We start from the raw sequence: 15002 nt of genomic DNA on the forward strand, positions 1-15002 counted from the left end.
TAGTTTAGATAGCAATTGACCGAATTCTATTATTTATTTCTAATGGTGATGATAATGGCGATGGTTGTTGCTAGATAATTCTATAGCATGTAGAATAAATGGAGTAGTCAAGCAAGCTATTGCATGCCCCCTTGCATTATATTTTTCCTTTGACAAATTAGTATTCTATTTCTCCCTTTAGTCAACCAGAATACAAAGCCTTATTTGATCATTCTCTACCCTTAGTCAGAAATAGTTTGTCACAGGAATATTTAAATAAGTTCCTCTGACAATGCAATTGTGTTGACATTTCAGAGCAATCCATCAGAACTCAGCGTCCCAATCAAAAAGTCTTGTTTCTGCCACATCGAGTTTCAATCTTCATTGCTCATCCAAACGGCCATTCAAACTTCAGTCATCCTTTCTTCTCTGTTCTGCAGCATTGTGATTTCTGAAAGATGTGGAGAAAAGAAGATTGGAGCTTGCTCATCCTCTATCTAATTCCATGCTTGATCTTCTTCAGTGCGCCCAGGACTTGTGCTGTCGACTACACATCTGACTGCAGTGGAGGCAACTATAGTCGAAGCAGCGGCATCGGCGAAAGCCTCACGCTCCTCTTCTCCTCTCTCAGCTCACTGTCTTCGAGCTCCAACTTCGCGAATACTACCGCGACTGCGAGGGCCAACGCCGACACTACTGTCTATGGCTTGTTCATGTGCCAAGGGGACCTCCCTCGTTCAGACTGCTACAATTGCATCAATTCGGCAATCCTCGACATCAACCGAAGCTGCTCCAACTCGCGCAGCGCCACAATTTGGTATGAATTCTGCGAGCTCCGGTACTCCGACATCAACTTCTTCGGCATCCCTGTCACCGAGGGGCACTTCACTACCAATCCTTACGAGGAAACAAGCTCGACAAAGCCGTACCAGGTGGTGTCGACCCTGGTGCAATTGGCTCCCTCAAACAAGCCTCTCATGTTCGCGAGCAATGTGTCGAACATGTACCCCTTGTTTGCTCAGGCACAGTGCTCGTCGGATTTAAGCGTGCAAAACTGCAGCGTGTGCTTGACGACCATCTTGGCGGCCATCAACGGCTGCTGTGTTCAACGGAAAGGGTGGAGGTACTTCACTCCCACTTGTTGGGTTAGGTACGAGCCAACTCCCTTCTTTGGCAACTACCCGAACGCAACTTCTCCTTACATCGTCCGGAGCCAATGTGCATCGTATGACATCCTCTCCGGCGAGGTCAGCAGCAAGCAAGACAGCCTCAGAAGCCTCCTCTCTGATCTACAATCCAATGCACCTGCAACTGGCTTTTACAAAACGTCGGTGGGCGAGAATTCTCTCTGGATGTTTGGCCTCGCTCTCTGCAGGGGAGACCTCGCCGCAGACAGCAGGGAGTGCAGTGAATGCCTTGGCACAGCAGGGGCTGCGATAGTGGACGAGTGCCCCAACAAGACTGAAGGGTTCATGTGGTATGGCCAGTGCTTCGTGAAGTACTCAGACCAAAATTTTTTTGGCACTCTGGACAACAGCAACTACACATACTGCAGCAGAGGACTGGTCTCCCAAGAGATTGATCAGACAACGAGTGCAAAGGCTCTCAGCCTCATTCCACTGGCAATCAACAACTCCTGGCTGTTTGCGGCCGGTAAGGTTGCGATCAACGACACGTTGTCGAGCTATCTGCTGCTTCAGTGCACCAGAGATCTTACCAGCCAGAGCTGCCAGTCATGCTTGGAGATAGGGATCTCTCAAGTGACCGATGCGTGCAACCAGATCAAAGGGTGGCAGTACTTGTCTGGCAGCTGCACTGTGAGATATGAAACCTTTCCTTTCTATAATGAAACAGCTGCAGCCAGAATTCTTGAGCTGCAGCCAGAAGGTAAGATATTCACAAACAGTATATTTGTTGTAAATTTGATCTCGACCAATTAGTTCTTTGACAGAAGGAAGAGGATCATCAAACGTTAACACCATTGCTATTGCTCTTCCAATTGTGGGAGCTGCAGTCTTGGGAGTCCTTCTCTGTTGTGCATGGTGCATATGGAGAAGAAGAGGTAGGAACTGATGATCTGAAATTGTAAGCTTTCTCTGGTCTGAAATCTGAACTCAGTCTCACTTTGTTATTATACAGGAAGTAAAGGCCTCGAGCCAATCGATCTGGAGACTGTGCAAGATAGAGACTTAACCTTCATGGATTTGGATACCATTCAAGTGGCTACCAACAACTTCTCCAATGAGAACAAGCTAGGAGAAGGTGGATTTGGACCTGTTTACAAGGTATCAATGCCTTTTTCAATTGTTGTTTGAAGTCTTTACAGATGAACAATGGCTGACTGAATTGTGTGATCATGTTTCAGGGAGTGTTGGTTGATGGAAAAGAGATAGCCGTCAAGAGGTTGTCGGGAAAATCTTCACAAGGTATTTCGGAGTTCAAGAATGAGGTGAAGCTGATTGCACAACTCCAGCACAAGAATCTTGTGAGGATATTGGGGTGTTGTGTCGAAGAGGAAGAAAAACTTCTGATCTATGAATACCACCCCAATAGAAGCCTTGATGCCTTTCTATTTGGTCAGTTTTCTTTCTTTCTTTCATTCTTTCATCTAAGAATATAGATTCTGAATTCTTTGACCTTTGTGTTCATTGACAGACCGAAAAAATCACGAGCCGTTGAATTGGAAGAGTAGATTTCTCGTAATCTCAGGAATCGCCAAAGGCCTTCTCTATCTCCATGAAGATTCACTTCTTAAGGTCATTCACAGGGACCTTAAAGCTAGCAATGTGTTATTGGACAAAGGCATGAACCCCAAAATATCAGATTTTGGCATGGCAAAGATCTATAACCTAGATGAAAGCGAAGTAGATAATACACACAGAATTGTTGGCACTTTGTAAGCAAATCTTAACCCTTATATACTAATTGTCCAAGACTGATCATTGATTTCATATACTAATAAATTTCTTTCGATATCAATCGTAGTGGATATATGGCTCCAGAATATGCGATGAACGGGATCTTCTCTGTGAAATCCGATGTGTTTAGTTATGGTGTTCTCCTCTTGGAAATCATAAGTGGCAAAAGGAATGGACGAGCATATGTAGAGCAACATGGGCAAAACCTTCTCATGCATGTAAGTGAATTGCATTCCTATTCACTAATACTTGGCAAACTTGATGCAATTACTACTATGGCTAATGTTCATAGGCATGGGAGCTATGGAGCGCGAACAAGGCATTTGAATTCATTGACTCGTTGCTTGCGAATCGATACGAAGCCGATCAAGTATTGAAGTGCATCCATATAGGTCTCTTGTGTGTTCAAGAGAACATAGAGGAAAGACCCACCATGTCGGAAGTTGTCCTTGTGCTACGAAGTGACCATATCACACTTCCTCAACCTACACAACCTCCAAATTTCATTAAGAAGAGTAGTCAATTGGAGAATCCTCATTCTTCTCCTATGATTCCATCATCGCTTCACTCAATCAATGAAGTGACAGAGTCGGATGCCATTCCTCGATAGAAAAGAGAAAATTTGAAGATGTAAGCATAATGACAATGAAGTGTAGTCTTAAGTTATCGAATGCATCAAACTCTCTGAGTCTGCCAGGTCCACGCGATCGAGTCTACACCATGCAAGCAAAATCAATCTTAACTTCATCGAATCAACAAGCTTTATGAGTTTTATGTGCATGATCCAAATTCACATAGTAGAAATATAGATATTGATACGGTGCATGTTCGTGGGGTCAGTAAAGTGAGGTGGTTAGGAGTCAAGACCACAGGATGGTCAAAAGTCAAGCCTCCTTGTAGGTCAGAAGTCAAGCTTACGTGGAAGTCAGAAGTCAAGCTTATGTAGAGGTCAGAAGTCTAGCCTCCGTGGCTAGTCAAAAGTTAAGTTTACAGGACCAGGGTCCAAGTCTCAGTTGGTGGGGCGGTCCAAGGATGGGAGTTAAGTCGGACACGGGCCAGCCCTGATAGCGGTCAAGGACAGGGCCCACAGGACAAGTATAATTGAGGATTGAGCCCATAAGCCAAGGGTAAAGAAAAGAAGGCTCTGGGCGTAGAATAACAAATCGGGCGTGCAGGTCGGGACATACAAGCTGTGAATATCAATAAACAGTAAATAGATCTGGACACAGATCGAGCGTGCAGGTCGGGACGTACAAGCCGTGGATAGCAACAAACAGTAAACAGGTCTGGACACAGACCGAGCGTGCAGGTCGAGACGTACAAGCCATGAATAGCAGTAAACAGTAAACAAGTCTGGATACAGACCGGACGTGCAGGTCGGGACGTACAAGTCATGGATAGCAATAAACAGTAAACAGGTCTGGACACAGACCAAGTATGCAGGTCGGGACGTACAAGCCATGGATAGCAGTAAACAGTAAACATGTCTGGACACAGACCGAGCGTGCAGGTCGGGACGTACAACCCATGGATAGCAGTAAACAGTAAACATGTCTGGACACAGACCAAGCGTGCAGGTCGGGACGTACAAGCCATGGATAGCAGTAAACAGTAAACAGGTCTGGACATAAACCGGGCGTGCAGGTCGGGACGTACAATCCGTGGATAGCAATAAACAGTAAATAGGTCTAGACACAGACCGAGCATGCAAGTCGAGAGGTACAAGACATGGATAGCAGTAAACAGTAAACAGGTCTGGACACAGACCGGGCGTGCAGGTCGAGACGTAAAAGCCATGGCTAGTAGTGGATCGAAGTAGGTCAGAAGGCAGACCCAGCATTTAGGCACTACAAGACAAACAAGCCAAGAAATCGTAACCGCTTGTCAGAGAATGTCAGAGAACAATCAATGTGTCAGGGAATATGCTAACAGTCGGGGCTCGCTACGCCTTCGGTTTTGCCGCCAACCTATTAAGAAGAGCCACGTGTCAATCACCGTCAGACAAAGACTGACAGCTGACACTCCCTGACACCCGCCAGGTCCCAGAGACATTCGTTGCAGTATAAAAAGGGATGCTTTGTCCCTTATGCAGGTACACTCACTCGTCATTTCTCACTAGTCTTTACTTTTCGTCCTTTCTCTGTGTTTTCTGGGGAAAAAGTACCTGACTTGAGCGTCGGAGAGCCTGACCCGGGGACTTTTTCCCTGGTTTCTGGTCTCTAACGACTCGTGGGCTCGTCTGAGTGTGCGCAGAGCGACAGCGTCATCGTCCTGGTTATCTTTCTTAGTCAGCCGCCCGTGCGAACCTTTTCAGGGGGGTACCAGGTAGATCCTACTCTTCAGCGACTTTCCGTCAACTTCCAGTACAACAAGGCCTGCCTTCATCCGACTTAGCTTCCGGACGGGATCAGATACCATATAATTGATGGCCAATTGATACGTTTGAAAACTTTAGAGGATTTTTTTAAAAATTATTTAAAATTGTAGAGGAAAATGTAAAAGTTTATGATTTAGTTGAGAGGGATAAAGTGAAATTTAATAAATTATTGGGGTTCAATGAAAAAGCCAAAAATGGAAATCCTCAAAATATTGGAACTTGCCAGTAAATAAACAGAACATGAAGCCCCGATCGCCGTCCTGCCTCTTCGCCTTCTTCATCAGACCAACCTAATCGGAGCATTGCCGCCATCACCGCCGTCGGCGCTTCCTGCTCAGTTGCCTTCCTCTCTCTGGAAGAACCGACCCCCACCCGCCGTTCTCACCAGTCCGTTCGATTGATAGTTCCACATGCATGAGGGAGAAATTAAGAATTTGTTAGTAGATCGTCGACATCAATTTCCGCGAAAGATACAATTTTTATTGCATTAGCGGATTCATCTCTTCCTTTATAGTATCTGAAGTTGATAAATTGTTTTAGCCAAATTCCTCCGTAGAATTGATCCTTTGTTTCTTTTTTTATCACCGCCATTTTTTGTAGGCGATGAGAAATATTTTCTTTGTTTGACCACTTACAATCAATTCAAGCCGCCTTCACGGAAAGAAATGGTAATTTTCTAACCTTAATTGTGCTCACCTACCACAAGCTAAGATCCTTTGACTTTGTCATTCTGGTGTTATTTTAACAAATGCTTGCGTGTAGTGACTTCTCAATCACAAACTTGCATTCCCTATCAATATAGTTTCTGTCACATCATGATTTGAGAAGTATCTCACTAGGTTTTACAAAAATTCATGGACACCAATGAGGTGCTTGACTCGATATTTTTTTTTCCATGTCCTGACTATTTTATTGATAGAGAGGAAAAAAACTGTAATTGAAAGAGATTTCCTGCTAACAACCTTTCTTTCTTTTTTCCATTGAGGGGAAACCTGCTTCAACTTGTTATTGGGAAAAAGTGGCAAGTGGATTGATTGTGTATATTCCTCTATTGTATCTTCTCTTTTAGCACAATATTTTCTGAAAGATGTTCAGGAAAGAAGATTGGAGCTTCCTCCACTTTCTAATTCTATATTTGATCTTCTTCAATGTGCCCAGAACTTGTGCTGTCAATTTCACAACTAATTGCAGTGAAGACCGATATGATCAAAGCAGCGGCTTCGGTGAAAGCCTAACCAGCCTCTTCTCCTCTCTTAGGTCACTCTCTTCCACCTCCAACTGCGCGAATACCACCGCTGGGGCCAATAGCAACACTGTCTATGGGTTATACATGTGCCAGGGTGATCTTTCCCATTCTGACTGCCACAGTTGCATCACTTCTGCAATCGTTGTCATCAACCAAAATTGCTCCAACTCACGCACAGGCATCCTCTGGTATGAATTCTGTCAGCTCCGATACTCTGACCATAACTTCTTTGGTATCCCTGTTACTGAGGGGCACTTCACGATTAATCCCAAAGAGGAAACCAGCTCAAATAAGCCATATGAGGTGCTGTCTAGTTTGGTGCAAGTGGCTCCCTTGAGTAAGCCACTCATGTTTGCAAGGAATGTGTCAAACATGTATCCTTTGTTTGCTCAGGCACAATGCACTTCAGATCTTAGCACGGAAAATTGTAGCATGTGCTTGAGAACCATCTTGGAAGCCATCAAGAGTTGTTGTATTCAAAGGAAAGGGTGGAGATATTTTACTCCGACTTGTTTGGTTAGATATGAACCAACACCCTTCTTTGGCAACTATCCGAATGCCAATTTTACCTATATCATCCGAAGTCGATGTTTGCCGCATAATTTCCTCTCGAGTGATATCAGCAGCAGGGAGGCCAGCCTTAGAAGTCTTCTTTCTGATTTGCATTCCAGGGCACCTACAACTGGCTTTTACAGCACCTCTTCAGGAGAAAACTCTAACCAGCTATTTGGAATGGCTCTCTGCAGGGGAGATCTTGCCACACCCAGCGGGGAGTGCACTAACTGCCTTGATACAGCAGGTGCTGCAATAGTGGACGAGTGCCCCAATAAGACTGAAGGATTCATGTGGTATAGTCAATGCTTCCTAAAGTACTCGGACCAGAACTTCTTTGGCATGCTGGATAACAATGGCAGCATATACTGTGATAACGGGCAGGGGTCCTCAGAGATTGATGCAACGACAAATGCAAAGGCTCGTAGTCTCGTTCCATTTGTAGTAACTAATTCGTTGATGTTTGCTGCTGATAAGGTTGCAATCAACAACACATTGTCAAGTTATCTCCTACTTCAGTGCACTAGAGATCTTTCTATTGATAACTGTCAGTCATGCTTGGAGACAGGGATCTCTACAGTGACTACTGCATGCAAGCTGACCAGAGGGTGGCAGTACCTGTCTGGTAGCTGCAATGTAAGATTCGAGACCTTTCCTTTCTATAATGAGACTGCTGCATCGAGAATACTTGAGCTGCAGCCTGAAGGTAAAGCATCAACTAGATTTTTCAAGTAAACAGTTGAAATTTTGATTGGTGGCAACACACATAGGCATACTGAGATATTTGATAGCGGCTAGTAGTTTATGCTAGGCCTTGAAACAATTATAATACCCTCAATTGCGTTTAGTATACCCTGAATATTTATTACATCAACTAATTTAGGGCCTTGATCTTTAACAGGAACAACAAGATCGAGATCACGAAAGGTCAAAATCATTGCAATAATTCTTCCACTCGTGGGAGCAGTGCTTCTGGGTCTGTTTCTATGGTGTACACAACAGCTCAAGAGAAGAATAGGTAGATGACTATCTGTTATATTGATATGTGAAGCTTGAATTGCTAAGAGTTTAATGATATATTTACTAAACTCATGTTCACTATGATTCTTTAGGTAAAAGGAAACATAAACTCGATGACCACAAGAGCCAAAAAAGTAGAAGCTTGATCTTCATAGATTTGGCTATCATAAAAGTTGCTACTAATAATTTCTCTGATGAAAACAAGCTTGGAGAAGGTGGATTTGGACCTGTTTATAAGGTATTGCTACTTCTTTTCACTTGGTAAAAGACTTAACAGACCTAACAACATGACTTTGACTGCATTTCAGGGAGTCTTCCCTGATGGAAGAGAAATAGCAGTTAAAAGGTTATCACAAGAATCCCAACAAGGTACTACTGAATTCAAGAATGAGGTGGAGTTAATTGCAAAGCTTCAGCACAAAAATCTTGTTAAGATGTTAGGATGCTGTGTAGAAAGGGAAGAGAAGCTACTAATCTACGAGTACCTATCCAATGGAAGTCTTGATAGCATTCTCTTTGGCAAGTTTCTGCTTATCCTCTCTATTTGCTTACTAGTGTGATTATTTCGACATTCTTGACATACCCTCTTATACTTTAGCAACAAACTACTCTTTTTCATTTGCCAATCACTTGTCTTAAACTATGAACCGTTCGTTTCATAGCATGGAAAAGGGTGTGCAAAATCAAAATGTGCTTCTTTTGATTCACCATTGATCAGTGGGTACTTAATGTATTATGTGTTTTTGACATTTAGATTCTTATGTCGTCTTCATTATGCTTCCCAGCGGATCCCGACAAGCGTATTCAGTTGGACTGGGAGAGAAGATTTCACATAATTTCAGGTATTGCCAAGGGCCTTCTCTATCTTCATGAAGATTCACTTCTCAAGGTCATTCACAGGGACCTTAAGTCCAGCAATGTTTTGTTGGACGGCCAAATGAACCCGAAGATATCAGACTTTGGAATGGCAAAGATTTATCAGCCAGAGGATAGTGAAGTGGCCACCAGAAGAATTGTTGGAACTTAGTAAGCGAACCTAATAACTCTCTCTTGCACTTGCTCAACAAGTGCCATCTCTGACCATGTATTTTGCAATCGACAGTGGGTACATGGCCCCAGAATACGCCATCCATGGAGTTTTCTCGGTCAAATCTGACGTATACAGCTACGGGGTTCTACTCTTGGAAATTGTATGTGGGTTAAAGAATGGCAGAGCACATTTTGCTGAACACGGCAAGAACCTTCCGCGGCGAGTAAGTTATTCATCTTCTTCCATTACTTGCAGACAATGAAATCAAACTGAACATGGTCTAAATAGGTATGGGAGCTCTGGAACGAAGACAAAGCAGCTTCAATAATCGATCCAGTGCTCAAGATCAGTTGCTCAACTGATGAAGCACTGAAATGTATCCACATAGGCTTGCTATGTGTGCACGAGAAGGCCGAGGAGAGACCTACCATGTCCGAAGTTGTTCTTATGTTACGAACTGAAGGCATGGTGCTTCCTAAACCTAGCCAACCTCCAGACTTTGCAAGGCGGAGTTCTGGGTCAGATGGTTTGCTGTTTGCATCAGTAACACCTCCATCATCACTCAAGTCTATCAATGAAGTGACTGACTCTGTGGCTATTCCCAGGTAGCATATTGTTGAAACAAATTATATTGTGTTACTTTGACTGTTTGACATACCAGAATCACATTGTGTCCTTCCAAGAAATTGATGACAATTTGTGCTGCGATGATGGATTGTGCTGTAGTATCATCGATATGACTGAATGCCAATGCAAAACAAAACCCATTGCAGGGATTCAATGTTGTGTGAGGTTGATTATCGATTCATGACTTGTTCGTTAGAAAGTGTCTCTCGGCTAAATAGAATGAAAACACGGTCTATGTTTGATCAGGCCTCGGGGTATAGTTCGAGTACCCTACTCGGTGAAATATAATACAAGAAATACTAGAAACCATCTAAATAGAATGATCTAAAATTTCATCTTATTATATATATATATATATATATATATATACACACAACGAGTTGGCACGTCGAAATCTCAGAGCAACTCTATGCAAAGCCAAAACCAAATATAATATCAAAAAGGTTTCTATGCCTACAAAATTAGAGGCCAAGACATGCAGATAGCAAATCAAATGACTAAGTGGATAATCAGGAAAGATGTGCATGAATTTAATCTTATTTAAGAGGTCAAGGAAGAATCACAATATCTTATTATAACTTTAAGTTCTTCAAGTTATCAAATAATATACATAATTGTATATTTATGATCCTCTGACATTTATTTGTTGAAATTAAAATTTATTTTCATATATTATCATCAATTAAGATAAATTCTCAGGTCTTACTTTTTAACCATGTATACAGTTCATCCATGGTATAATATCAAATAAGTAAATATCATAAATCATATGAGTATTGATCCGGCAGTAAGAATGGGGGACCCCATTTAGCAGAGTCAACGCCACGTGGAGGTCGAAAGGTAAAAGGCCAACTAGAAGCTTGGCCGAGCTGATTATGATGGTGACGACCGGCTGAAGCTTCCGAGCGGAAGCGATATACCCAGGCGGGGAGTCGGGGTTCCGACGCTCATGATGAACAGTATAGTAGTGCAGAGCGGATGGCCTGCTCGGTCGAAGGAATAAAGTATCAACACTGCGAACAGTCCCGAGCACGCGACCAGGAAGCTCCCGAGCGGATCAGCACATCCGACCGGTCGGATGTGAGGAGACCGCCGACCGGTCGGACGCTTGGCATGGAGACAAGGACAGAAACATCCTCTGACAGCAGGTGATACGCAGGATCTTAGGGCATGGGCTCACTGTCCCATCAGAGACGTGCTCGGACTGTAGCAGTAAGGGGTCAGGCAAGCTCATCTGACAAGCCCATACTAAGGTGTGGCACAGAACACGTGTGCACCTCGGTATGAGTGCACATGCCTCTTTACAGCCCTATATAAGGGTCCTCACCCTTCGCCGGAGGTACGCTCTCTCGCATGTTGGAGCCTCATATCTGCTGTCTGCTTGCCTGACTTGAGCGTCGGAGGGTCGTCGCCGGGGACCCCTCCCCGGCCCGACTTCTGTGCAGGTTCGCCGGAGGTCGGTCCAGCTGGTCGGAGATAGAGGAGAGCGCCACGTGCCCAGCGTCCGTCGATTCGGCGACTCGGACAGGATCAAATTGGCGCCGTCTGTGGGAACGCGCCTGTATCCGAGCGGAATAGATGGACGAGGCTGGATGACCTCACACCGTGATGCTCCCCCAGGAGAAACTCGACACTCTAATGGAGACAAGAGCAGCTAAGCTCGTGGAGCAACAGAGACAAAAGGCTCAAGCTGAGCGGATATCCGAGCGACCCAGGAGGACCGACCGGAGAAACATTAGAAATGGGAGCAAAATAAGGGTCCAATCGGCCCTCAGGTGGGAGCAACTCCTGCCCCGATATCGGTCCGACAAAGGGGTCTTCATCAAGCGAGGCAACTGGCCAATAAGTTTCGACAAGCATAACGTATGCTCCTCACTCCACGGGTATTCGGGAGTTGAGAAATTGGGTCATAGTCGTGCCGATCGATAGGTCAGTTCTTTCAATTACCTGTTGCTCATAGATTGGTAGTTTAAGTAAGAACTCCCGTGCCGCTCGGCCGTGAGTATGTTAACCGAGCCAAAGGCTCGATGGGAAGACCCCATGCCGCTCGGCCGGGAGTATGTTAACCGAGCCAAAGGCTCGATGGGAAGACCCCGTGCCGCTCGACCGGGAGTATGTTAACCGAGCCAAAGGCTCGATAGGAAGACCCCGTGCCGCTCGGCCGGGAGTAAAGAAACCGAGCCAAAGGCTCGATGGGATAAATCTCGTGCCGCTCGGCCGGGAGCATATTAACCGAGCCCCAAGCTCGATGGGAAGCCCGTGCCGCTCGGTCGGAAGTATGTTAGTCAAGCCAGAAGCTCGATGGGAAGACCCCGGACCGTTCGGCCGGAGGTATATTGATCGAGCCGCACGCTCAAGGATCGAAGGCCGTGAGCCATTCGGCCGGAGGTATATTGAACGAGCTGCACGCTCGAAAAAATGAAGGCCCCGAGCCGTTCGGCCGGAGGTAAATTATTCATGCAAAATGCTCAAGGACGAAGGCCCGAGCCGTTCGGCCGTGCGTGCGATATCCTTCATCGGCACAAAAAAGCGAAGGCCTCGTACCATTCGGACGGAGGTATATTATCCGAGCCAAAATGCTCGACGAAGTAGACCCTGAGCCGTTCGACCAGGAGGGCATTATCCAAGCTGGGTGAAAGGAAGGCAAAGAGCTACGCCGAACGGAAGGGTCAAAATTAGCCTTAACGGTCGTCTAGCCCAGACGTTAAACCGTAGAGCCGCGCCGACCGGCTATAAAAACCGAGCGGAAAATCGACGAGCACCGTCGTTAAAGATCGAGAGCCGCGCCGATCGACTATAAACATCCGCGCCGACGAGCACCGTCGTTAAAGATCGAGAGCCACGCCGATCGGCTATAAACATCCGCGCCGACGAGCACCGTCGTTAAAGATCGAGAGCCGCGCCGATCGGCTATAAACATCCGCGCCGATGAGCACCGTCGTTAAAGATCGAGAGCCGCGCCGATCGTCTATAAACATCCGCGCCGACGAGCACCGTCGTTAAAGATCGAGAGCCGCGTCGATCGGCTATAAACATCCGCGCCGACGAGCACCGTCGTTAAAGATCGAGAGCCGCGCCGACGAGCACCGTCGTTAAAGATCGAGAGCCGCGCCGATCGGCTATAAACATCCGCGCCGACGAGCACCGTCGTTAAAGATCGAGAGCCGCGCCGATCGGCTATAAACATCCGCGCCGACCATGATCGTTCGCAAGTACCAGATTGATTAAGGCCGATCGGCCGTCGGTTTGCCAATACTTCGCATTCACTGAATGCAAACAGTATAGCCAAGCGCTAAACGATTTTGAGGAAATGAGTCAATTGATTAACCTGATCGGTCGTTTAGTAGGAAACACGGGGAGTCCAACTGATTCTACGAATAAGCAGCAACACACTAAAAAGGGACAATGAAGGGCAAACAAAAAAATACAAGGAACATAAGGAGGCCGAACGGCACGTACAAAAAATTTTACATCCGCCGAGCGGATAAAATACAGAAAGCACTTGAAAGAACTCGCCTCACTCCGGGTCTTCAAAATTAAAAAAGGCGTCCGGGATATCATCAATCATGGCCGCCAGGTCGGAGGCGGGGATATGCATTCCCGTAGGAAGGTGGCCACCCTTCTTCAAATACGCCATGGTGACCTTGACCGCCTCGGCGAAAGTTGAGGAGACGTTATCGCCGAATTTTGCGCCGAACCATTCCGAGCGGAGATATTCTTAGCGCGCTGCTGCTAAGCGACTCGGCTCTCCCTCCTTATATTTTTTTAAGCACCGCCCAGGAGGCAGTTAAGGAATCTTGGACTGCTTTCAAGTCCATCTCAGCCTTTGTGCGTTCAGCCGAACGGACCTCCCGCTCGGCATTCAGCTGGGCCTCCAGCTTTTTAGATTGCTGATCTAGGGCCCGGACTTCAACTTTCATCTTATCCAGATCAGCAATCGCCCGCCTCTTCCGGCCACTGGCGCGCTTCACGTCCCCGTCACGCTTCTTCACCAAGTCTTCGAGTCGGGCCACCTCTGTAGCCAGATCGGCGTCCTTCTTCTGTTCGGCCTCGAGGGTTTGTTTCTCCCGCTCGGCCGATGGACCCCCCGATACTTGGAGTTTTTCCAGGAGATCCTCCAGCTCGGCTAGCCGATGGCTAGTGGCGATTTGCTCAGCCCAACGCTGTAAGGGAAATAATAAAATCAGGGATCAAACAATAGCAGGGCACAGGAAGAAAGATGAATTTACCTGAGTGGCCTGCTGCATGTTGTTATCGCCAAGCTGCTTGGGCGTCATGAGGGCCACCTGAATCTGGGCGTCCTCGAAGAGCTTAGCGAGCGGACCAGTCAGGGTTATTTCGTGAACGGGGCTCGATGGCCGATCGGCGGACAGTAAATATTCCTCTGATGGGAATCGAAGGGTAGTCTTGATGGTCGGGTGGCCGGCCGGCACTTCTTCAACTGCAGTCGCCTGGCCCGAAGACTCCCCTATGGTGGAAGTTTCGCCCAACCGTCGCAGGCGACGACGAGTCCGTGGAGAAGAGCCAGAGGGCTGTACGGTGGGCGATGCCACAGGGGTCCCGATCTGCGACGGCGTGCGATCTGGCGGAGCTACGCCGATCGGCGCCTGTGGTTCCCCCTCTTGGGGCGGCAGAAGGCTGGAGTCTCTTCGACGTTTTCGCCGAACTTCCAGCGGTGGATCCCCGACCTGAGGGACTCCCAGCTCGGCGGGGGCCGAGGAAACAGGATCCGCCTCAACCTCTGTTGAAGCGGATGGGGCAGCTTCTGTTTCAGGGGCGGATTGCGCCCCCCCCCTCTCCTGCGTCTGTCGGGCGGCTGGGGATGAGACCCCGCTCGGCGAGCTCTTTTTTGGTAGCCGCTTCAATTTCCACGGCCTTCAACTTCAGATTAGCGGTAGCTTTGGATCGCCACATGAGTTCAGCTGCAGTAGAAGAAATTAAAATCAGTTAGACAAAAAAGGCTAAGGGAGTAAATAGTCCTTACCCATGCGGTAGGGGAGATTGGCCCGAACGGGAGATAACCCAAAAATATACAACACTCCCTTGAGAAGCAACTGGTCGATCTTGTACCGCTGACCGGACAACCAGTTTGCTGCATGAAGGTAGGCCGGATTACTTCTGAATTTACCGAGCTCCGGCTGGGTCGGCACGGCGGTCTGCCATTTGGTTCGGAATGCGGGTCGCTCGGGAAGTCGGATATAGAAGAAGAATTCCTTCCAGTGCTTGTTGGAGGTCGGCATATTGTCAAAAAAT

General features: G+C 46.7%; 1 protein-coding gene across 1 annotated transcript; it reads left to right on the top strand.

Annotated features, from left to right (window-relative positions):
- Window positions 1-422: 422 nt before the first annotated feature.
- Window positions 423-9859, top strand: LOC121972673. Its single transcript, XM_042524320.1, has 14 exons — window positions 423-1866; window positions 1931-2041; window positions 2119-2264; window positions 2345-2555; window positions 2635-2875; window positions 2965-3115; window positions 3190-3267; window positions 6359-7778; window positions 7974-8090; window positions 8185-8330; window positions 8401-8611; window positions 8878-9118; window positions 9195-9345; window positions 9411-9859. The coding sequence occupies exons 1-14, from the start codon at window positions 438-440 to the stop codon at window positions 9729-9731; spliced, it is 4974 nt and encodes a 1657-aa protein (XP_042380254.1). The 5' UTR covers window positions 423-437; the 3' UTR covers window positions 9732-9859.
- The last annotated feature ends 5143 nt before the right edge of the window (window positions 9860-15002 follow it).

The sequence above is a fragment of the Zingiber officinale genome, chromosome 4A, assembly GCF_018446385.1.
Source record: "Zingiber officinale cultivar Zhangliang chromosome 4A, Zo_v1.1, whole genome shotgun sequence".
Taxonomy (NCBI): domain Eukaryota; kingdom Viridiplantae; phylum Streptophyta; class Magnoliopsida; order Zingiberales; family Zingiberaceae; genus Zingiber; species Zingiber officinale.

What these genes read in the sequence shown, in the direction of transcription:
- LOC121972673 (XM_042524320.1), top strand. Translation starts at nt 438, where the DNA reads ATGTGGAGAAAAGAAGATTGGAGCTTGCTCATCCTCTATCTAATTCCA. An exon ending in GTGCATATGGAGAAGAAGAG is followed by an intron (nt 2,042 to 2,118) that starts GTAGGAACTGAT and finishes GTTATTATACAG; the next exon opens with GAAGTAAAGGCCTCGAGCCA. An exon ending in GATTTGGACCTGTTTATAAG is followed by an intron (nt 8,331 to 8,400) that starts GTATTGCTACTT and finishes ACTGCATTTCAG; the next exon opens with GGAGTCTTCCCTGATGGAAG.